The sequence below is a fragment of the Notolepis coatsorum genome, assembly GCF_963971535.1.
Source record: "Notolepis coatsorum genome assembly, chromosome: 14".
Classification (NCBI taxonomy): Eukaryota; Metazoa; Chordata; class Actinopteri; order Aulopiformes; family Paralepididae; genus Notolepis; species Notolepis coatsorum.
In genome coordinates this window covers 57,350,466-57,375,719 of record NC_140178.1, presented here as the reverse complement: position 1 = coordinate 57,375,719, position 25,254 = coordinate 57,350,466, and the positions used below count along the sequence as shown (strand labels likewise).

General features: G+C 42.4%; 1 protein-coding gene across 1 annotated transcript in view; it reads left to right on the top strand.

Annotated features, from left to right (window-relative positions):
- Positions 1–22,029, top strand: part of nde1 (nudE neurodevelopment protein 1) — a 95,992-nt gene extending 73,963 nt beyond the window's left edge. The window contains exons 5-9 of the mRNA XM_084329796.1: positions 6,374–6,510; positions 11,657–11,905; positions 16,156–16,241; positions 17,518–17,669; positions 19,392–22,029. Of these exons, the coding sequence (XP_084185922.1) occupies positions 6,374–6,510; positions 11,657–11,905; positions 16,156–16,241; positions 17,518–17,669; positions 19,392–19,440 (673 nt within the window). The 3' untranslated portion in view covers positions 19,441–22,029. The remainder of the gene's footprint in view (positions 1–6,373; positions 6,511–11,656; positions 11,906–16,155; positions 16,242–17,517; positions 17,670–19,391) is intronic.
- The last annotated feature ends 3,225 nt before the right edge of the window (positions 22,030–25,254 follow it).

The window sequence follows — 25,254 nt, the reverse complement described above, 5'->3', positions numbered from 1 at the left end:
AAAGAGTATATACATTTGACGAAGAAACTGTACATTGGATGTGGTTGGGTGGGATGGGGGGGGGGGGGGTTGTAACTATACATTGGATTATCGACAACCTTACTTGGTCCCAAGAAGAGGGTCTCGTGTATTAAATAAAGTTTTCATTCATTCATTCACTCTGGATCTTGTAAATCCAGTAGCAATACACACAATTGTTAAGGGGATGTAGACCAGAGAAAGGCGTTTGTCTTGTTTACATCATCAGGGTCCCCCATTTTCAATTCATAGTGACATTTATGACATACACAACATACATGACATTTATGACATAGGGACATGCATGCCTTACAGGTATATAGTAATAGTACTGTTACATTTGTCACATATACGATATGCAAATATACAGTACTGTTACCCAGAGATCCTAACAGTAAATATATACATATGATGAGGAGGAGACTGTCCATTGTTGTTGTGGCATAATTGCGAAACGTGTTTAGTCCCTTGTTTGTATGATAACAAGCCGTTTAGTTCATGGTTCAAAGTGGGGAGGGGTGCTAGCTCGCCATCAATCAGAAGCTAGCCACAAGACTTGCATTCACGCTCTCCAGCACACAACAGTAGGGTCTATAGTCACAGTCAGGACAGTAGGCTCGCTCTACAAGTAGGCTCCCTTAAAACGCTAACACTATTAAAAAAAAATACAGTAGAGGTTAAAATAAGAATATGACTTGGCCAGAAAAATTCAGTCAGGAGATTTTTTTTTTGCTTTAATCCCTGAGACTTAACATAACATGATGATCCCATAGCAAATTAAAATAATGACTCATGAAACATTTGAATTTGGATCTTAAGCAACTTTAAATCAATTTGACTTGACTTAAACCCTTTTGCTCTTTGGGGAGCATAGGTCATTCATGAAATCTCTCCAGCTGGTTCGGTGTTGGGCGATTTTCTCTGCTTCCTTCCATGATGTTCTTTCTTCCTTGAGATCCGCCTCGACAGACCTTCTCCAGCTGTTTCTGGGTCTTCCTGGCTTTCTCTTCCCCTGTGGGTTCCAGGTTAAGGCCTGCCTGGTTGTGTTGGAGGATGGTTTTCTCAGGGTGTGTCCAATCCAGCCCCATTTCCTGCGTTTGATTAGGGTTTCAAGTGGTTCTTGTTGAGTGGTTTGCCAGAGCTGTTCGTTTGTGATGGTGTTTGGCCAGTAGATTCCCAGGATGTGTCGTAAACATCTGTTTATGAAGGTTTGCAGTTTGTTTGAGGTTGCTTTTGTTGTTCTCCATGTTTCTGCTCCGTATAATAGAACTGATTTGACATTGGTGTTGAAGATGCAGAGTTTGGTCTTTGTGGAGATGTGGTTTGAATTCCATGTTTGCTTCAGTATTAAAAATGCTGTTCTTGCCTTCCCTATTCTTGCTTTGATGTCTTTGTCGCTACCTCCGTCCTTCCCCACGATGCTTCCCAGGTATGTGAAGGTGTCCACCTCGTCCAGTGCTTCTCCGTCCAGTTGTACGGCCTCTTCTAAATTGTGGTTCATCTTCATCTCCTTTGTTTTTGCTTTATTGATGTGTAGTCCTGTGGTAGCTGCAATTGTGGCAAGTTTTGTGAGTTTGGTCTGCATTTGTGTTTGTGTGTGTGAGAGGAGGACTATGTCGTCGGCAAAGTCTAAATCCTCTAATTGAGACCACATTGTCCACTGAATGCCCAGATTTTGTACGGCTGTGGTTTGTTTCATGATCCAGCCGACTGCCAGAAGAAAGAGGAAAGGGGACAGTAGGCAGCCCTGTCTGACTCCTGTCTCTACTGTAAAGCTGTCTGTGAGCTGGCCGTTGTGTATTACTCTGCAGGAATATTTGTAGGTACAGCTGTTGGATGATGGTTATGAACTTTGTTGGGATACCGTAATGTGCCATGAGTTTCCATATAGTGTCTCTGTCTAGACTGTCGAATGCTTTGTGGAAGTCGATGAATGTGAGGTGGAGAGATGTGTTCCATTCCAGGGTCTGTTCTATGATAATGCGGAGGGTGGCAATGTGATCTGTACATGATCTGTCCTGTCGGAAACCTGCTTGTTCTTCTCGGAATTCTTTGTCCACTTCTTTGGACAGTCTTTCCAGGATGATCCTGCTCAAAATCTTCCCTGGCACAGATGTGAGCATGATGCCCCTGTAGTTGTTACAGTCCTTCAGGTTGCCTTTTTTTGGGAGCTTCACCAGGTATCCCTCTGCGCAGTCGTTGGCACCTTTTCTTCATCCCAGATCTGTCCAAAGAGTTTGTGGAGTAGTGTTGTTGCCATTTCTGGGTCTGCTTTTATGGCCTCTGGGGGTATTCCGTCAGGTCCTGGTGCTTTATTGTTTTTCAGTTTTTGAATGGCCTTTTTTATTTCTTGTTTATTGGGCTTGTTGGTATTGACCGGTAGGGAGTGTACCGCTGGATGGATGTTGGCTAGCGCTGTCGGTTTGGGTCTGTTCAGTATGTCTCTGAAATGTTCTGCCCATCTCTTCAGCTGAGCCTCTTGCTTTGTGAGTGTTTTTCCTTCTTTGTCTAGTATTGGTCTGTCCGGAGTTTTGCGTTTATTAGCCAGTTTCCTTGTGATGTCGTAGAGTTCCTTCATGTTGTGTTGAGCTGCTGCTTCTTCTGCTTGAGTTGCCAGGTTGTTGATGAATTGTTTTTTGTCGTTCTTGATGCTCCTTTTTACCCGCTTGTCTGCCGTGGTGTAGTCTTGTTGTGCTTTTACTTTTGCAGCTCTTGTGCGACTATTGTTGAGTGTCTTTGGCTTGTTTGCGAGTCTGAATTTTCTGTAGTGTTTCTCCTGTCATCCACTCCTTGTGGTGCCTTGTCTTCCTCCCACATGTGTCCTCACATGTCTCCGTCCATGCCCTCTTCATGTTCTGCCAACGTTCATCGATGGATTGATGTTCTTCCAGTTGGCTCAGGGGGTGGAACCGGTTTGAGAGACTGATTTTAAATGTCTCTCTGGTGTTCTGATCTTGGAGGAGGCTGACATTGTACCTTGTACTGACTTTTTTTGCAGTGTTGGTGAATTTCTTGAGTTTTAACCGGAGAGTACCTATCAGGAGGTGGTGATCTGTAGCTGCATCGGCTCCTATTTTCACTCTGACGTCTTGGATCACTCATAACAAGATAAATAAATTAAATAATACAAATTAAAGTGGAAGTGTTTAAATAACAACAAAAAATATATAGCAGACTTCTTAGTGTCGTATATTCTATACATAACTCAGGTTATTTACAGTACAATGAGGTTGCTATCTGGAAAGGAAGAAGGATCATAAGATAGTGATGGTCTTCTCTACTGATAGAGAAATAAACTGTGCAGCCCAGACAAAAGGAACGTTTTGTATTTTATTTTTTTATTATTTTTTAAACAAACATAAACAAACATGACAACACACGATAAGATATACAAGCATTAGTTGACAGTGCACATCCAATGAAATCACATTTTAGTTAATTGTCTTATACAGGATATACCCTTAATACCTGTTATCTAAAAACCTACACACATATGCTCTAGCTCAGGGGTCAGCAACCTTTTTGACATGGAGTGCCTGTTTGAAATATAGTTGTAACTAGTGTGCCTCAACAATATTCCATGCATCGTAATATTTTTTTCTCATAATCAGGTCTTTTTAATGATAATTTTTACATTATTACATCATTATTGTTATTGTTATTATTAACAATATTATTATGATGGTTGTATCAACCCTAAATCTGAGTTGGGGGGGGGGGGGGGGGGGGGAATGCAATGCAGACAAAACAGCTGCATACAGTGCGACCATTTCACTCACATTTGCCCATTCATTTGGATGTGGATGGAGGGTGAATGTGAGGTATATCGTGTAAATAAGTTTTGATTGATCGCAAGACTACACTGTAAAAAAAAATATAATAATAAGTTACCAGAACTTAAAAATATTGAGTTCAGTTACTGTGCATTAAGGTTTTCAGTTTTCAATCCATAATAAGTTAACAGAAAAATAAGTACACAACCACATTATTTCAACCTAATAAAACTATGTTTATTTTAATTGTTTTAAGAACACAAGTTGACTTGGTAATACTCACATTTTGAGTAAAAAAATGGCTTTTAACATGTGCAATGTTCAATGAAATAGAAAAATAAATAATACAATTTGTTGATTAATCCCACTGGTCACAATGGTGACCGTAATAATGTTTTTGTTATAAGGCTCTGCAAATGTTACTGAATGATGTAGCAATGTATTTCCAGCTAAATTGAAATAATAAACAAATAAAGGGTCTCAATTAAATATGTGGTAGTAAAAAGAACCTGTGGGAGGATTTCAACAAGATAAATGCGACAACAGTGCAAAATATTTCACTATAATATTTTTTTTTTTTTTTTTTTATTACTGCTGTGCCTATGCAAATGCCCCCGCGTGCCTATGCAGGCACGCGTGCCTAGGGTTGCCGACCCCTGCTCTAGCTCGTACCCCCCCCTCCTGGACCCCCCATTGGACAAAAGGAACTATAGTTCAACTCAAAGCGTTTATTTTGCCTCTGGGCTCAGAGTGAATTCAGAAGGTTGTTGTTTACATACAAGGATTATTTCATAGTACATCAAACATGTTTGTACATGGGCTTAATAAGGTTTGCACATCAAACCTAGTATGCACATAAACAGTAGTCATGGTTATCAAATGAAATAGAGAATCTTACTGAGCATTACACATGAGTAAACCTGGTTTCAGATGGATATCTGTATACATGTTACTCTAACCTAAACAACAATGGTGTTTCCCATGATTTACTCGCATGCAATCAGCTCACAGTAGTCTCTGGATGGGCGGTAGTGAGAGACGCAGAACCCCCTGGTGGGGGGTCTGGCCTGTCTCTCTAACACTGTGTTTTCTATTATATACCCTGATATCCACCAATAATAGCAGTCTAGTAGTACGTTTTGGTCAAATCAGGTTTGTCTTCTGGGGGCGGTCCGCCCCCCTCCCTGTCTTCCTCCTCGGGGTCTTCTTCCAGTATCAACAGCGGGGGGTCTTCATGTGGCTTTTTGATGAATGGACAGTTTAACACTAAAACCTTTTCTAATTTGTACCTTAAATGTAAGAAGTTACATATGTATTCAGCATTAACCCAATGTGGAGTTTGTCTATATTTTAATACCAGATTTCCTATATAAAGTATCACAAGCCTGCTTTTTTCCAGACTGAATTTATAGTTCTAAGGTTTAGATTCTAGCAAGCTTTACAACCAGAGTGAAATAGCATTATTACTTAAATAACCAGTTTGACATTCTAAATGATATTCAAATACCTTTTATCTACTAAGTCAGTTTAATTAATATGATCTTGTTTGTGAAATAGTTTCATGAACCTTTAGCAAAAGCAAGTTAGGTCTGTGACCAGACCTCTGTTTCTCTGCCTGTAATCTGTTAGGTGTGGCCATATTTACATACAATCCTCAGTCACACAAGTGGGGGTTGAGTGGCTGTTTCCTTCTGTTCCAAGCAGTTGAGTACATTTGTTTAGAGTGGGGGTTTGTTGAAATGACTTTCTGTAACACCAGTATCACTTCCTTACTTAGCACTGTAAATCCACTCTGCTGTTAAAAAGGTACACCTGGCTTTTGCATTATGGTTTTCTAATTATTACACGCATATTAGTTATGAAATGCACAGTCAAGAATACCACATTAGCTTAACATCCCAGGGAACTAATGGGATAACTGGGGATGTTGTTTGCTCCTGACAAGAGTCTCAAAGTCTGGGGTGATGGTAGACAAAGCAACTCTGAGGTCATGCTCAATGTCCAATCTGTTCCTCTGCTTTGTCTTCAGCTGGACCAGAGCTGAGAAGCCACTTTCACAAAGATAGGTAGTGCAAGGTAGTGCAACGACTAATCGACGCAAAAATTCTGCGTCGATGAGTTTTTATGATCGACGTCGTCTATTATCTCGACTAATCGTTGCAGCCCTAATACACACACACAATATTATACATCAGAGAGCTGGAGAGAGCCAAGAGGTCAGACGTCACACACACAGAATGTGGATTACATATAGGCCATTATGCATAGATGCAGTATTACACACACACACACACACACACACACACACACACACACACACACACACACACACACACACACACACACACACACACACAGTATTGCACATTTATACACAACAGTATTACATACAGGAGAACATTCCCACCCACAGTATTGGATACAAACACATGTGAACATTGCACTCACACTCAGTGGTATATATGCATACTGGAACCCACACCCCAGCCACTCCTGCTTGTATGCATTGGGCAGGGTGCATAACCACAGTCTCTCCTCTCTCCTCTTTCTCTGTCTTCCTCTCTCTTCGGTCTCCCTCTCAGGGCGACCATCATGTCACTGGAGGACTTTGAGCAGAAGATGAACCATGTGATTGAGAGGAACGCCTTCCTGGAGAGTGAGCTGGATGACAAGGAGAACCTGTTTGAGTCTGTCCAGAGGCTGAAGGACGAGGCACGAGGTGAGTCTCTCTGTTCCACTAGCCTGCCATCACCACCTCAGGAATGGACCGATACCGGGGCTTTGGGTATCACCCGATACTGTGTAGCGGTCTCATCCATTACTTTTAATGAAAAGTATAGACTTGGACAATCATTTTGGGGTCATTGGCCAATTTAGATATAGAAAACCAAGTCACTTTGCTTTGATTTCTGGCATGTTAGACATGTTTCCTGCTATCAGAATTTATGACATGAAAACATCTTTGTTGGATACAGATTACAGAGTCCTTTGCAATTTTTCTGGCACGGGTGGTTGTGCGGGAGGTGAAGATGGAGTCCAGGGAGGAAGGTCACGACCTATAATTTTAGAGGCCTTGTTGATGATGCGCTGAAGTTTGTGAATGGAGTGTTTTTGTGTAGAACCGTACCAGACTATGATTGATGAGGCGAGTATGCTTTGAATGATGGCAGTATAGAATTGGACCTGAGGAAGTACAGACGCTGCTGGGCCTTTTTCGTGATGGAGGTGATGTTGGTGTCCCATTTTAGGTTATTGTTAATGTGGGTACCGAGGAATTTGAGTGAGTCCGTCAGGGTTATGGATTGGTCAGAGATTGATAGTGGGAGTTTGTGTTTTTTTTGGCAGTCCTGAAATCAATGGCTATTTCTGTGGTTTTGGAGGTGTTGAGCAGGAGGTTGTTGATAGAGCACCATCTCGCTGCTTTGTCCGCCTCTCGCCGGTATGAGGACTCGTTATTGTCTTTGATCAGGCCTCGGATGGCGGTGTCGTCTGCAAATTTGAACATTTTGACAGCTGTCCAGGGAGATGAGTTGGTTAGTGTAGAGGGAGAAGAGCCAGGGGGAGAGGACACAGCCCTGAGGGCCACCAGTGCTAAATGTCAGGGAGCGGGATGTGAGATTGTTCACCTTGACTTTTTGGGTTCTATTGCTGAGGAAGTCAAGGATCCAGTAGTTTATGGCCGGGTTGATGTTCATGCCTGGTTCGACAAAGGCCCCATCACCCCCCGTTCCCCCGCTCCCCGCTCCCCCCCCCCCCCCCCTTCATCATCCACGAGGACAAAGTGAGAGCTGTCTTCAAAAAGACCAATAAAGGGAAAGCCTCCGGGCCTGACCTCCTCTCCTCTGCAGTGTTCCACTACTGTGCAGACCAGCTGGCCCCCGTCTTCACTGACATCTACAATACATCCCTACAACTCTGTTCAGTCCCTCAGTGCTTTAAGCAATCCACCATCATCCCAGTCCCCAAAACCACCAAAATGACTCAATGACTACAGACCCATAGCCCTTACATCAGTAGCGATGAAATAATTTGAACATCTGGTCCTGGACTACCTCAGAACTGCCACAGAACCCCACATGGACCCACACCAGATTGCATACCGGACCAACAGGTCAGTAGAGGACGCCATCAACCTGGCTCTCCACCACACTACAGCACCTGGAAACCCCCAACACCTACACCCGTATCCTGTTTATTGACTTCAGCTCAGCTTTTAACACCATCTCCCCCAATAATCTGTTCCATAAGCTACAGGACATTGACATCAACCCAACCATCAACCACTGGATCCTCAATTTCCTCAGCAATAGAACCCAAACAGTCAAGGTAAACAACAAATCATCCCGCCCTCTGACCCTCAGCACTGGGGCCCCCCAGGGCTGTGTCCTTTCCCCTTGGCTCTTCTCCCTCTACACTAACCAATTCACCCCCCTGGACAGCTCAGTCAAGGCCTTCAAATACGCAGACGACACCACCATCCTGGGCCTCATCTCCAACAACGACGAGTCCATTTACCGGCAGGAGGTGGACAGAGCAGTGAGGTGGTGCTCATCCAACAACGTCCTGCTCAACACCTCCAAAACCATGGAAATTGCCATAGACTTCAGGACTTAAAAAAAAAAACCATACTCCCAATAACCATCTCAGACCAACCCATAATCCTAACTGAATCATTCAAGTTCCTCTGCACTCACATCAGCAATAAACTCAAATGGGACATTAACACCACTGCCATCATCAAAAAGGCCCAGCAGCGCCTGTACTTCCTCAGTTAAGTACAGAGTCCAACAACACCTGCTGGTCCAATTCTACACTGCCATAATTCAAAGCATCCTCACCTCATCCATCACAGTCTGGTAAGGTTCCACTGATAAACACACTAAACACAAACTCCAACGCATCATCAAGACAGCCTCCAAAATACTTGGCTGCCCCCTCCCCTCTCTGGACTCCATCTACACCTCACGCACAGTCACCCGCTCTGGTAAAATAGTCAACGACCCCTCTCACCCAGCACACCACTTATTCCAGCACATGCCCTCAGGTCACTACAGGTCCATTCTAACCAGACACACACGCTTCACAAACAGTTTTTTCCCCACAGCAGTCCGAACACTGAACACGCTGGCCCGCCCCCCTTTGCACAGACGGGCAAGCATCTGTCACTGACTGACACTGTTACCGTGACTGTCCTATATGTATTTATTGTGGGATTGGGAGGTGGGAGGGGGGCGTTTTTGATGTTTGATGTCTGTTTCATGTTGATGTAACCAGTGTTTAACAATCTGTACCGAAAACAATTACCACCAACCATTGTTGTGTGGCATTAAAGTATCTTGTATCTTGTATGTCCTGTAGCTTGGAGAATAGTTTATTGGGGGAGATAGTATTAAAGGCTGAGCTGAAGTCTATAAACAAGATGCGTGCATAGGTGTTAGGGGTTTCCAGGTGTAGGAGTGTGTGGTGGAGTACCAGGCTAATGGCAGGGCTCTACGCTAACCTTTTTCCTAAGGAGCACATGTGCTCCTAAATTTAAAAAAATTAGGAGCACACAAAGATGTTTAGGAGCACACAACTATTTAGGAGCACAGTGAAAATATTTCAAGTAACAGAGTTTATTATTTTTTTTTTTTTTTTTTTATAAATGTATATTTGTACTGTGCGTGCGTGTGCAAACGGGACACACATCTGTGCAATAGCACATACCACCAAAGTCACTGGCCCACTGTGTGCGTGTGTGTGTATCTGCGTGTGCAAACGGGAATGGGACACAGACATTTGAACTATTACGTGATTAATGCCTACTGTGGCAAAGTTGTAGGCCAACAACTAGGCCTAATAAAAAAGGCAGTGACATTGAACTGCTGCTACAAAAGTAACAGTCACTAAACTTTAGCTTTTGCCCCTTTTATGCATACAATGTCTATGTTTTGGCTAGTGTTGCTCTTCTAGAAAGATAATCCTTTCAGGGTTGCCTATTGAAAATAAATACTGTACACCTCCAGTACAGAAACATTGTTTATGAGATTGCGTGTCAGGTAGACCATTGATTGACAGTCGATTCTGCCAATTACGTCACACCGCTTCCACCCACCTCTGCTGTTGATAACACTAGCCAAGTTAGCACACACACATACACACACGCACAGTGGGCCAGTGACTTTGGTGTAGGGGTGTAACAATGCATCGCAATGCATCGATCCTAAGGGGAAAATTCAACTACATCAATTTGAAAATGTTAGAATCTATTATAATCGCAATTTTAATGTGTACACAGTGTTGCTATTCTCATGTCCGTTACAGCCAACACAACGACATACGCTACTGCATCAACGTTATGATTAACAAAGCAAGGCATTCATTTTGTTGCATTAACGTTATATTACTATTGCTATCGATGATGATCGATGATGAATGCTTATGATGAATTGAAAATGGGGGACCCTGATGGAAACAAGACGAAAGTCTTTCTCAGGTCTGCATCCTCTTAACAATTGTATGTATTGAGCTGTACTGTACTGTACCCATTCTGCAATCTGTTAATAAACTTTTCAATCAATCAATCAATCAATCAATCAATCAATCGATAAATCTAGGTGTTCTAAAATCTATTGCTATTGGTAAGACTAGAATAAGTTAACTTAATGTTACTGTCTCTGAAAAGTCTCGCTTAGGGCAATGGCGGACTGTCCGGAAGTAAAAAAGCAAATGAGAGCTTCCGATTGGTCATTTCCTTTCTTTCGCTTGAAACCAGTCACGTCACTCTACTGTGATCATTGGACCGTTGGCTTGAGTGCAATGTGGGACTTGTAGTTTTTGAACGATTAGCAGCGGAGAGAAAAAAGTACGACTGAGGTTGTAATCTTCACTCGCACACTGTGCGAGTAATCACACTGTGCGAGTAATTGATTTTTCCGGTTTGCACACACTTATTAGGGGCAAATGCGAGTAATATGGTCGCACTGTAGAGCCCTGAATGGCATCCTCTACTGACTTGTTGGCATGGTAAGCGAATTGGTATGGGTCTAGTTGGGATGATATGGAGGATTTGAGGTCTAGGACCAGGTGCTCAAATTACTTCATTGCCGTAGATGTGAGGAATATGGACGGAAGGTATTGCTGTCCATTGGTTTATTTTTTAATTGGAACCTAATGTCAACTCCGTCTGTCCAACAAATGGATACTAGTCATTGAAAATGAATTAAAAACAGACTAGACGCAGCGGATCAATGTAGCACTATAAGCGCTCTACAGATATTCTGTGTCATTATGTAAAATGTCCGGTGTCATCAGTAATACAGATATTGTCATGAGTTTATTAGTCATGGGAAATTTCACATCACCGCACCAACCCTAGTACTGTCATTATTCCGATGCATGATTCCGACAAATCCACACGCATTGTTGGCAATTCACATCAGCCATCTAGCATCATATGCAGTTGTCTTAACGGATTTATTGATTTGAAATGCAAAAATGCAAAAAAAAGTTATTTGACTGTTAATGTAGACTAGCACTGGAATGCATGGCAATATATTTAGCCAGAATGTCTTATGAATAGACTTCACATTTTTTTTTTTATAATATAAAACAAATCCGATTCGACTAAGACCATTCTCAGCCCGAATTCCTTCTAATATTGTGAATCATATTGCAATATCAGTCAAAATAATAGCAATTAGATATTTCTTATAGTTCAGCCCTACTATTTCTACTACGGTATTTGTTATCTCCTCTTTCTCTCTCTCTGTGTCTGTGGGGGTCTCTCTCTCTTCTCTCTCTCTCTCTCTCTCTCTCTCTCTCTCTCTCTCTCTCTCTCTCTCTGTCTGTGGGGGTCTCTCTCTCTCTCTCTCTCTCTCTCTCAGACCTGAGACAGGAGCTGGTGGTGAAGCATGTCCAGGAGAGAAGGCCATCTCTCAGCATTGTGGCCAAAGACCACACCTCCATCTCCTCCACTGCCCCCAACCTTACCCCTCCCTACACCCTACTCGCCTCCTCTCCTCCTCTTCCTTCGGCTGCTGTCCCCCCCAGACCTCACATATTTGCTGTCCCCTCCACCCTCCCGAGACCTCCTGTCTTGGCCAGTCCCTTCGCCACACCATCCTATAGTAGAGGTATCTGTCTATTGTAGATCTGTATCTGCTCTGTGTGTGTATGTGTGTTTGCATCACACCCCTACGCAGAGCTGCCTGTACGTCACACAGCCTACAAATCGGCTCTGCCCCAAGTGCCTCATTACTGTAACTGTGAAGTGAAATGATTTAACTTTTTTCCAAAACATTTTCAGTTACTATTTGTAAAGGAGATTCAAAAAGTTAGGGAAACGATTAATATACAATAAGAACATGTATTCAATATGTAACACATTGACCGCCAAAAACGGCTTACGACGGGTTTGCTGGTCATGCAAATTCTGCCAAACCACGCTGTACGACGTTATTGAGATCATATTTCATTTTTTCGCCATGGCATTCATAATTCCGCCACCCAGCCTCTGCTGATACAGTGGGACTCTGCACAACAGTACAACGCCTCAATACCGCCGCCTGGTGGATGATCGGGCGAGTTACAACCGGAAGTGCATCTGGTGATCTCGGTGCATCTGGGAAATCCGTCCGGCAGTCGCATATCGTTGCGGGACTATAGACACACACTGGCGTGCAATGGATCGCTGCCATAACTCAATAATCGATATGATTTGGGCGTTTATTGCGCCATACAAACCGGAAATGGATCTAGTCGATCGACGTCAAATAAGTGGGATCTTTTTCCTCCAGTCTCATCGGCGAACGGTAAGACAGTAACGTTACTTTCAGCTTGATTGTTTATTCTTTTCAATGCAAACCGCGCTGATCAATATATCACACATACTACATAAAGCATTTACTGACGATCACGGAATTATAAACGACCCCCCCCCCACTTTCATCCGCGCATGATGAATCATAACGTATACGATCATGTACTGTTGAATTTTTTAATATAGCGTGTATCGGCAATAAACGGCAGTTGATCATCTATATATGCGTTTATGCCTATAACTCACGTTCTATGAATTACTGCATAAAACGATAAAAACATACTTATATTCTAGAAGCTATTTTTGGAAGAATCTATGAATGAAAAAGTATAACGTTCCTACATCCTGAACGATAGATAATCGATGTTGAATGGGCCATAGTAATTAGAGTTGTTCCGATACCGATACCAGTATCGGAAAAGCCGCCGATACTGCCTAAAATGCTGGTATCGGTATCGGCGAGTACCCTCTAATGCTGCGCTCCGATACCATATGACGTAATTTATCAACAACACTGCGGTCTGTTGAGTAAGCATTATAAAACAAACGTGTGCTTAATCGATTAAAGTGTCAATGCCATTTGTCATTTTAACAGCAGATACTTTCTTAAATGTCATCGTCCCGACAGAGCGGTGTTGACGGGGAGCTCATGGGTTCGCTTGGTGGCTGGTGTTATTAGCATTGAACAGCATAGAACAGTGCATAGAAAAAATAACTCCGGTCCACGTTTTACTTCTGGGGCATGCATCTACTATTGCATTGACTGAGGGTACTGGAAGAAGCGTTGATTATCTGTTTCGGAGTATAACGTTGGATCAATAAACGCGATCGATATTTGGAATGGCGATCAGGAATTGGATTAATCTTTTTGCAGAACATCTGATGTGAGGTAAGGACTCTATGTTACCAGTTTTGGGTTAATCGGATGTTTTTTTCACAGCGATCACAACGTGTGTGTGCGTAACGTTAACGCTAAGCACGGCATGGATAATCGATTTTTCAGCCCGCTTCTCTAGCGTGCATAAGTACACATATACTATCGATAATCTAGCGTTTATTTGAAAACGATTCATAAATCAGCCGAAAAATGACAACGTGTTTTGTGTATTCCAGAATATTCCAGTAAAGGGCGTTAATCACAGCATCTTTATATTTTCCTGAAACTTTCCAAAGAACGAACGTTTTTCAAAATGGTATAAAACGGAAATGAACCGATTATTAAAAAAGAAAAAAAAAATCTGTTTCGACAATGTTGACTGCAAACAAGTCATTGATAAGCGACGGCCAGATTAGACACATAGCCATAATTTAAGACATAGTTTATGCGTTTGCAAATATGAGAGCTCTATCATTGAAGTGGGTGGTGGCATTCAACCATGTTTTGAGACTGGGAGGCGTGGCATCCAAAGTGTTAAAATCAAAGGGTATTGCACATAAATAGGCACTTTAGAATCTGAAGTTCAGATAATCCTTCAGAACGTTGATCAGCTCAGATGACCGACAATAAATCAAAATAACACCATTCACCATTGTAGCCTATAATAACAGCATTGCATTGGCCTATCAACCGGTTTTAATAAACAAACAGAAACGGTAGCATGTGCATCTTTTAGATCAATTGGAAATTAGGCTGCCTCTAAATATAAAAAGGAATTAAATAAGAATGGTTTGCTTCAATTAAAAAAAAAATATTTTATAATAAAAAAATATATATATTTATTTTAATTATAATATAAAAAATATTTAGACTGACATGAAAATCCAATGTGGAGACTGGCATCGGCTATTCAAATATTCTATCTCATCCCTAGCAGGAACCTGCACTATTACTATACTACAGGACATTTACTCTACCAGGGCCACCAGGAGAGCACATAACATAATTAAGGACAGTACACACCCCCAGCACAGACTCTTCAACCTCCTGCCATCAGGCAGGCGATACAGGAGTCTGTGAAAGCCAGAACTACGAGACTGACAAACAGTTTCTACCCACAGGCCATCAGACTTGTGAATGCCAGCTCCCCCACCTAGCCCCCCCCCCCCACAGACACTTCTTGAAACTGATCCCCCCCCACCCCACTTTTGTTCCACACTGTCACCCTTCCCCTGAACTATGAATTACTAAAGACACTTTTTTTAATCAAATAAAATGTATTTGTAAGGCCCGACAACACACGTTAATGTCCCCATGGGCCGGACACGTCTTCTTTAAACAAGTCAAGAAGAAACAATAAATCAAGAACACAAACACCATAAAGTCCAAAAAAACGACCAGCCATACCCCACGCGAAGGTAAGGAAAAACTCACTAAAACCTAGCAATAGGAAAAAATGCACCACAGGCAATGTGGAGGAGAGAAACCTTAGAAGGGCCGTTCAAGGGGGGATCTCCCTTCTTAGATGTCGGTGATAGTAGTGTTGCAATAAAACAGGTTAAACAGTTGGTAAGTATCCACTCATATGCGTAATATAAGTGCATGCAATAGCAACTGAACATTTTGAAAGATATAAAATAGAGCTGATGGCTGCTGCTGTGACCCACTAACTGCTGCTGTGACCCACTAACTGCTTCTGTGACCCATTGTCACCTCCATTTATATTGTAAACACTGATCGGAATGTGCAATGTTACTCACTGTGCCTTGTATATATTTATCTATTGTATTTGTTACCTTATTTTCTAGCACTCGCTTGTATTTAAATATGTTTTAGTTAAGTATTGTGTGATTTTGTGTGAAGGGCGGACTAGCAAAGTAAGATTTTCATTGTATGGCAAACTGTCTGTTTAACTCATTGGGCGGCTGACCCGAGTGAAGTCGGGTTATCTCGCCAGCGGTTGAGCGCCATACCAGAGTATAGTCGGGTTTTGGCAGTTTTTCCTTTTATTCGATTTTTTTTATTCATTACCGGTTCACGGACCTCGGTGTTGCCATAGGAAATCATTGAGATCCCTAGAGTGCAATACCGGCCGCATCCTGCTAGGTGGCAGTATCGCCCACCCTTTGAAACCTTATTTCACACTGTGTGTCACATCTAATTTCGTCCGGGCGGAGAATTTAGAAATTTTAGATCAAGCCAAGTAAATTGCTTCATCCGACCACTTCCAAACGCGTTCAGCACATTTGAGGCATATCTTGTGTCACTTCATGTCAGGGACCCGATCGACATCAATACTGGAAATGGCGATCAGACAGCAAAATTCACATATCGCTCCATAGCACCGTTACCAGGAATTAGCCAGGATCACTCTGAAACTATACAATATTCACCACGGTATAACACGCGAACGTATACATGAAAAAATTCATTATTTTTCACATGTTGAACGATGGATAGTTAATGTCAAATGACCCATAGTATTGTCTCCATAGCTATAATATAGAGACCTGCAAACACCGCGACGCACAGTGAAAATCCCTATCTCTTACAGCGGTGGCGCAATGGGTACAAGGATGGCTTAAGCGGCTGGTGCTGAAAGAGTTAACTGTGCAATGACAATAAACAATCTTGAATCTTGAACTATTATTATTAATAATTCAAATAAATTGTGTGTGTATTCCCAGGTGACAGTCTGAAGGGGAGTCCTCTCACCACGTCGGCCAGGATCTCTGCTCTGAACATCGTGGGAGAGCTGCTGAGGAAAGTTGGGGTAAGACGACCACTGCGTTAGGGTTAGAGTCATATATTGGTCTCTTGTTGACCTTTCATAAAATATCAGACATCGACCTGTCAATGTTATCCATCAATGTATTTTTGTTTTCTTTCATTCCAAAAAGGATTTCAGTGCACCCTTTATCATTTATCATTTTATTGCATTTGACTCTAATAATGCTGTTTGCATAGCATAAAGAAAAGGAACAATCATTCTTCATTTGAAGGCTGAGTGGCAGTGCAAGGAAGTAAGGCATAGAATCTTGAAATATAATCTAGATTGGTTGTTTTCTCTTATAATGCAGTCTGCATCTAATCCGCTCTATCTATCTATCTATCTATCTATCTATCTATCTATCTATCTATCTATCTATCTATCTATCTATCTATCTATCTATCTATCTATCTATCTATCTATCTATCTATCTATCTATCTATCTATCTATCTATCTATCTATCTATCTATCTATCTATCTATCTATCTATCTATCTATATCGTATATGTCTGTCACTATAGCCAATGGAAATGCTAAAAATGGTCACGTGGGCTGGGAGAACCAATGGAAAATTCCTTTTTCTCAATAGTCCAGTGCACTCCACAGATTGGGCCGTCAGACAGACACATGCTGGTTTCTTGTTTTTAGAATAAAATGGCAAAAAGACAAAGGTAAAATGTTTAACAAGCATTGGAACTGGTTGAGGATAATATAAATGAAAAGGACTCTGAGCCAGAATGCTGGGGCTGACAATCATAGTGAAGGATTTGATGCGTTTGAAGCTATGGTTTGAAGTGACCGACACTATAATATATTGTGCAGCTTGAATGAAAATCACCTGTTCACATTGTGTGTGTGTGTATTTTCACATTGTCTGCAAAAAAAATGCTCAGAACAACATCACTCACTGAGGAAAAGGTGTATTTGCACCATATTTCACATGGAGGTACAAAACCTAAATTGAACTTTCCATCGTAGAGGGTGTGTCTGTATGTGTGTACGTACGCTGCATGCAAACTCTTATTGCCTATAGAGATGAGTGTGCTTTCCTCTCCAACAGCACTCGCTGTGGATACATTACAAGATGCGTTAAGAAATCATTTAAAAGAAAATATATTCTTTTATATTTGTTTTATGTATTTAATATCTATTGTATTTTAGGTAGTTTTTTTCATTAATGTTATATGTATATATTTTATATTTTTTTGACTGACTGAAGGGAAATGAGTTCAAGTTCTTATCTTGCATACAATTCCCTGTTTTCCCCTCTCTCTTTAGAACCTGGAGTCCAAGTTGGCATTGTGTCGAGAGTACGTCCAGGAACAGACGGTGACCCAGAACCTTGGTGGCCTGGTCAGGGAACAGGGGGTGACAGTGGGCCAGCGGGACATCTCGGAGACCCCCCCCACCAATGGACTGTACGGCAAGGGGTGAGTTGTCCTGACACACACAGCTATGCCCTTTTTTACAGTAGCCACCGTCGTTGGGGGAGTCTTTTGTTACTGGTTCTGATAAATCACATTTGATACCGGTTCTAAAATGATACTAGGGCTTTCTTTGTTTGATGGAGTTGTAGAGTAATGGTGATCCATGCCATTTACCTTTTGACCACATGGAATGGGACCATGCATACGAAGCTAATGTTCGTATATCCTCAATGAACTATTAGAAAAACATGTCAACTGAAAGTTGAATAAAGTATGATCCCTAATGCCTGGGATCCCATTTGTAAGAAGGCAACATTTGCAAGCTTTTGGATGCCTTAAAATGGATATGGCGAGTGGTTGCCTGGTGCAATCACATAATGTCCTTTTGTGGGCAAATCCTGAGCAAAAGTGCTATGTCATTTAAAGGAACAGGCCAACATTATGGGAAATGCACTTACCATCTTCTCCAGAGTCAGATAATAAGATGGATACCAATTTCAGTAGAAAGCTATCTGGCTATGGACCAGCTACTGTAGCTTATCTTTTGGCCAAAAACACCTCTCCTGCAGTATTAAGCTATGCTAGTGGTCTGTATTTGCTTCCATTCATTTGTGCTAGGGGTGTAAAGGTACACGTATCCGTACCGAACTGTTTCAGTACTGGACCTTAGGTTCAGTACGGCTGTATACCTAACGAATACAACGGTATGTTAACCACTAACGACCGCCCACCGGGAGCTGTTTTTTTCACAATCTAATATAATTCTATAATTCTAAACAAGTCGATTATTAATTTCAATATAGAATATTCGTTTGACAGCCCTACAAGTACAATTAGTTACTGCACACTACATCACAACTGAATGGAACATGGAAAGCCAAACTTTCCCCCACTGTATCGAAAACCCGTACCGAACCGTGACTTACCCTAATTTGTGCTAAACTAGACTAGTTTGCAGCCAGATTTCTACAGAACACACAGAGAGGAAATTGGTATCTATCTTCTTGTCTGACTCTGGAGAAGAAGGAAAGTGCATTTTTCATAATGTTGGCGTGTTCCTTTAATTTAATTAAATGTCACCAAGAATGCCATAATTTACAACTAGCTGGCTAGCTAACGTTGGCTAAGGTTTAAAGGGGAATCATAATGTCATAATGACACGTAGCTCTACCCTCACAACATTTTGAAGAACTACAACAATGGTGTTTCCTGATAACTATCAGTTTCCCACTCTCTCTCACTAGTTAACAAAGTAACCAGTGTGTTTGGTAGGAGTGTCAACCTTTGACTAGCGGTGTCTGATGCCTGCCCTTTTTCACCTCAAGTGTAGTTCTTTGTTCATGTGCAGTCGTTTAGGTCTATATCTCTGGCCTGATGATATGAACAGAGCTGGCTGTGAGTTAATTTTACTCTGTAGTAAAGCAACATTTCCCAGAGTGGAATTCCCCCCTTTTTTTTGCTTTAGGTAAAAATAAAAAATGAGTGTCACTCTAATCTAATCTGGTGCGTTCAATGTCTGATGCTTCTCACTTCTGTAAATGTGACGTGTTCTCTGGGTATTGTGGTGTTATGTGATCTAATTGGTGTGTATGTGATCTGATTGGCAGAATTCTTGGGTACAACATATATACATAGTACACAGTACACACCAAAGTCAAAGGACTTTTCTCTCCTCTGCCAAAGTAAGATGTGCCAAAGTAAGATGTGTGTGTTTTTATGTGTTAGGATGGTGAAGAGGCTAGACTTTGGACCAGGACCAGCGATTCTACTGTGAAGACGACCCACCACATCCTCTCCTCATCCCATGTATTGAATACCAGTGGGCAGGCATACCCAATATAAAGGTATATTGTCATGGATCCATGCAAAGGTTTGGATCCGTATTGTAAAAATGAATTACGTATATACATACTGTATATTTATGTTAATCCAACCCCCCTTTGCAGCAGTATTAAAGAAAGGAAATTGGCCGTTATGAATGAAACGGCACCATGACAATTGTATTACAAGATAACAATATGAATATTGTATCACATTGTAATTTGTACTGGAAAACTATACCGTCAAAACTGAGAGATATTGTGGTATGATATAAGCCTTACCCTCCCCGCGTCTACACTGCTTTGTAACGGTACTGTATAACTATATCACTACTGTCAGTGACCCCCCCCCCCCCCTTCCAGCCAATTCACACAGTGACTCTGTCATGGACGTTCGCCTCTGACCCTTCCTTTGCTCATCTCCCTGGATTGGTCAGAGCATCCTGGCGTGGCCCGAAAGTATATATATATTTTTTTTGGCACTTGCACTTGGTGTGTTGTTGACGTTAAGGTATCTGTCTGCTGTGCTGCATGTCTCTCACCTCCTCTGTATCTTCTCTCTTTTGTTCCTCTGGGTCCGGTCTGTGTCATGCTGTTTTTGTGTCCCTCGGACAGAGTTTAGTGTTGATCACTGGAACGACACATTTATGGGGGAAATGTATTATATATTTTTTTTTATCTCACCTTACAGCTGTTCTCTGGTTAATGTCTTCAACCTAGGGTCCATGCTCTCTCAATAGGCTGCAGTTAAACACTATTTTGCTGAAATGGCCCAATTCCAAGTATTGCTTCCATTTCTGAAATATGGATTTGGGAGAGAGAAACGTTAGTGTTCACTAATATCTTTGGACTGATTTAGACCATATGACTTATAAATTGGTTGTAGTTCTCCTTTTGATACAGTTATCAAGGAGTTTAGATTCCTGTGTGAACTGTTTTGAGAGCATTAACTAGTTTGGAGAAATTTCCCAAAAGTAATAGGGGAAACTATGTGTTAGGCACAGTAATAATTACTACCTTCTGCCAATGTTTTAACATGACTGAATGTGACTCAACAGCGACACCTACTGGTTATAGCACGACAGTGTCGATAATGGTAATGGTAGAAGGAAAAGACGATGCACAAGAGCTGTAGGGAGTAGACTGTTTTACTGATAACAGATTTTTATATAGGTGTAAGCAATACTCTGGGATGTATGTAAGCAATATGGTGGAATTCTGCTATCGTAGCATTATTGAGTTGGAGCAATTACCTTATAGACCAATACTCATCCAAACGTGTCACATAGTGCTAGTGTCTTGGGGTTGGTGGTCAATATGGGTGGTAGGGAGATGGAACAAGGTAAATACCTTCTGAAAGTGACTGTTGGTCTCAGGAATTTTAGAGTGTAAAACAAAAGGTTTCACTAAAGACTCAAGTAGTTGGATAGAATACCACAGTGAGATATGGTTCTTTTGAAATGGATGTATAATGTACAGATGTAATATTGTGGGAATATAGGAGGGTAAATATTCTGAAACCATTTGTAAACTTGAGGTGTGTTTGTGTGGAGCTCTTACACTCAAATTAAGTTTGAATTCTGGTTCAGACCTTTTGGCATTAATGGGATATTAACCTAATTTGGGTGTAAGAGCTCAAATAGTGCAATATCGCTGTATCAATCTTTTCCCCCACCCCTACTGGAAACCATAGACCGAGCCTGATGGTAGGTTTAGAGTGACCACAGAGCAACTGTATGGACGCTGTTACCAACAATATGAGGAATGCATAGGTGAGCCATATCAGCCATTTTTTTATTATTTATTTTATACAAAACACTATCAGAAGTCAAATTTTTGGCGGCTAGGTGATTTAAGTGATACTTTGACATTTAGAATTTTAGTCTTTTTCCCCCATTTCTTCACTTGTAACATTATGGGGGGGGGGTTCAGGATTTGTGCTTCCGATGGTCTCAATTGAATGAAGACTTCCTACACTTAGAAACACCATGCAGTGTTTCACTTTTGTTGGTAGATTTTTAGCAAGGTTTGCTTGCCTCATTGATACCAATCATTACCACTACAACTTTTTGCTAGCAGCTACTCGTTGGCATGCAGTGCAGACTTTTTTTCCCCCTTCAATTAGCCAATTCAACCCCCCCCCCCCCCCAGAAGTGTTGGAAGCATGTGAAGACAAATAAGACAGAATTTCCAAATATCAGGGTAGCCCTTTCTTAATAATTTTTTTTAATATAAATTGGTTAAGTCTGTAGGTAGGACCGACTGATTGTTGTTGCTCAGGGCTAGTGAAGCAATATTAAAACATTGGAACATTCCTCAAGCCTCTGACTACCACGACGTCACAGGGATGGATGTTCAGTGTGCTGTTGTATTTATTCTTTGTGTTGCTTCCTGTAGCTACTCAGAAGCTTACCTACTATAAGCACAACCACGCCTGTGCTAAGTTAAGTTGAACTTTTATTAATCCCCTTGGGGAAATTCACAATAAATATGTATGTATATAAATTATGTCTGCAATAAACTTCTTTTCAAATGTCAACAAAGTAGTCTTGTTTTTATTTAGCAATGCAGAAGAATTCACAAACTCATATGGATTTAGGGGTAGGGCCTACTCCTGTACCTCTCCAAGACCACCCAGCTCTCGGAACCTCTCCAAGACCACCCAGCTCTCGGAACCTCTCCAACCCTCCACCCAGCTCTCGGAACCTCTCCAACCCTCCACCACCCAGCTCTCGGAACCTCTCCAACCCTCCACCCAGCTCTCGGAACCTCTCCAACCCTCCACCACCCAGCTCTCGGAACCTCTCCAACCCTCCACCTCCCAGCTCTCGGAACCTCTCCAACCCATCACCACCCAGCTTTCGGAACCTCTCCAACCCTCCACCACCCAGCTCTCGGAACCTCTCCAACCCTCCACCACCCAGCTCTCTGACCCTCTCCAACCCTCCACCACCCAGCTCTCTGACCCACCCAGCTCTCTGACCCTCTCCAACCCTCCACCACCCAGCTCTCTGACCCTCTCCAACCCTCCACCACCCAGCTCTCTGACCCTCTCCAACCCTCCGCCACCCAGCTCTCTGACCCTCTCCAACCCTCCTCCACCCAGCTCTCTGACCCTCCACCACCCAGCTCTCTGACCCTCTCCAACCCTCCACCACCCAGCTCTCTGACCCCCTCCACCACCCAGCTCTCTGACCCTCTCCAACCCTCCACCACCCAGCTCTCTGACCCTCTCCAACCCTCCACCACCCAGCTCTTTGACCCTCTCCAACCCTCCACCACCCAGCTCTTTGACCCTCTCCACTACCCAGCTCTCTGACCCCCTCCAACCCTCCACCACCCAGCTCTCTGACCCTCTCCAACCCTCCACCACCCAGCTCTCTGACCCTCTCCAACCCTCCACCACCAGCTCTCTGACCCTCTCCAACCCTCCACCACCCAGCTCTCTGACCCTCTCCAACCCTCCACCACCAGCTCTCTGACCCCCTCCACCACCCAGCTCTCTGACCCTCTCCAACCCTCCACCACCCAGCTCTCTGAACATTTACATTTAGTCATTTAGCTGACTCTTTTATCCAAAGCGACTCAAGTTCTGTATGACATGTCAGCAGGAAGGGTTTGATTGATTGATTGAAAACTTTATTAACAGATTGCAGAATGGGTACAATACAGTACAGCTCAATGCTAACAACTGCTAAGAGGATGCAGACCAGAAAAAGACTTTAGTCTTGTTTACATAAGGATCCTCCATTTTCAATTCATCAAGACATTTTGCCCTTTACCGGGGCCAGTTTATAATTGCAGCCACCTGTAGGTGCTCTTTGAGAGCGGTTTTTAAGGAGGGTAGGGATTCACACTCAAAACAATTACAAACATCTCAAAACAAACTGGTCAGACTACTGCTTGACCTGACTCCTAGAACCCACCTCACCCCTGCCCACTTTGACAACCTAGGATGGCTTAGAGTAGACGACAGAGTACAGCAACTTGCAATGGGCCTGGTCTACAAGATACACTACATGACCAAGGTACCCATGCACATGTCAAAATACTTCCCAAAGGTCAGTGAATACCACGATCACAACACCAGAGGGAGCTCCACAAATCATGTTAAACCCAGATTCGGCTCAAACAAGGGACTAAACGCGTTTCGCAATTATGCCACATCAATGTGGAACGCCCTACCTACAGCTGTAAAGGAATGTAAATCACTACCCACTTTCAAAAACACTCAAAGAACACCTACGGGAGACTGCAATTCGAAACAGGCCCCTGCAAATGTCCTAACCCAACCCCCTCCAATGTACAGTAAATGACCAAGTATGGCTTTGTCAATATTCCAATGTATAGTGTACAGTGACCCCCCACCCACCCAACCCCCCACCCCACCCACCCAACCACCTCCAATGTACAGTCCCCCCACCTACCCAACCTCCTCCAATGTACAGTTTCTACGTCAAATGTATATACTCTCTTTTCCGGACTCTTTTTGTATCACAAACGGTACTGTATTTGCAAATCTGGTATGTCATAAATGTATAGATGTAGCAGTACTGTCTATCTGTATGTCGTGTGTGTCATATATGTTATGATTAATTGAAAATGGGGGACCCTGATGTAAACAAGACGAAAGTCTTTCTCAGGTCTGCATCCCCTTAACAATTGTATGTATTGAACTGTACTGTACCCATTCTGCAATCTGTTAATAAAGTCAAGAAGAAACATCACAATAATTCAAGAACAAAGACAAAAACACCAGGAAATCCAAAATAATATGTAAAGTAAATTAATTAAATGAACGCAACACTCCCAGACATACCCCACGCGAAGGTAAGGAAAAACTCACTAAAAACCTAGAAATAGGAAAAAGCACCACATGCAATGTGGAGGGGAGAAACCTTAGAAGGGCTGTCCAAGGGGGGATCTCCCTTCTTAGATGTTGGTGATAGTAGTGTTGCTATAAAACAGGCGAAACAGTTGATAAGCATGTACATATACGTGTAATGAAACACAAATAAGTATGCAATAGCAACTGGGGTACATAAGAACATTTTGAAAGATTGAAAATAGAGTATGGGGTCGGCATAGAGAGGGTCGCATCCTCCCGGCCATCATCACGGGACGTCCACCACTCCGGTCATCACCACGAGACATCCACTCACCGGGAGACGGGCACAGGCGTTAGACAGTTTGCGTGTTTGTTATGGGCGGACATAGCAATAGATACATGTAGTAAGCATATATGTGAATAGAATAGATACATGTAGTAAGCATATATGTGAATAGAATAGAAGTACTTAACCCAGCAATGAACTCAACCTCTAAACCACAGACATGCCTGTGGTTTAGACGTTGTAGGTCGGACAGAAGACTGTATGAAGCTGATCCATGACCTCAATGGTGCACATAACCAATGTGGGGGTAGAACAGTCACTGCAATCTTGGCCAACACCCCGAGACATCCACCACCTTGGTCAACACTACAAGACAACCACTCAGAGAGATGGGGACAGGGGTTAGAGAGTTCCCATGTTTGTAGTGGGCGGAGTTGGAGCAATAAATACATGTAGTGATGCATACATGGTGACAGTAGAATCAAAGTATATAAGGAAATTGTGAAATTAAGTAATAGATAGAACTAAGAACTACTGCAAGCGTATGTATACAGGATGAGATACAAGACGATGGCTCAGGGCCATATGCCCCGGGGGGCAGGAGATACCACTCCGAATTGGTCAGGGCAGAGCAGGCAAGGTTCAGCGCTGCAG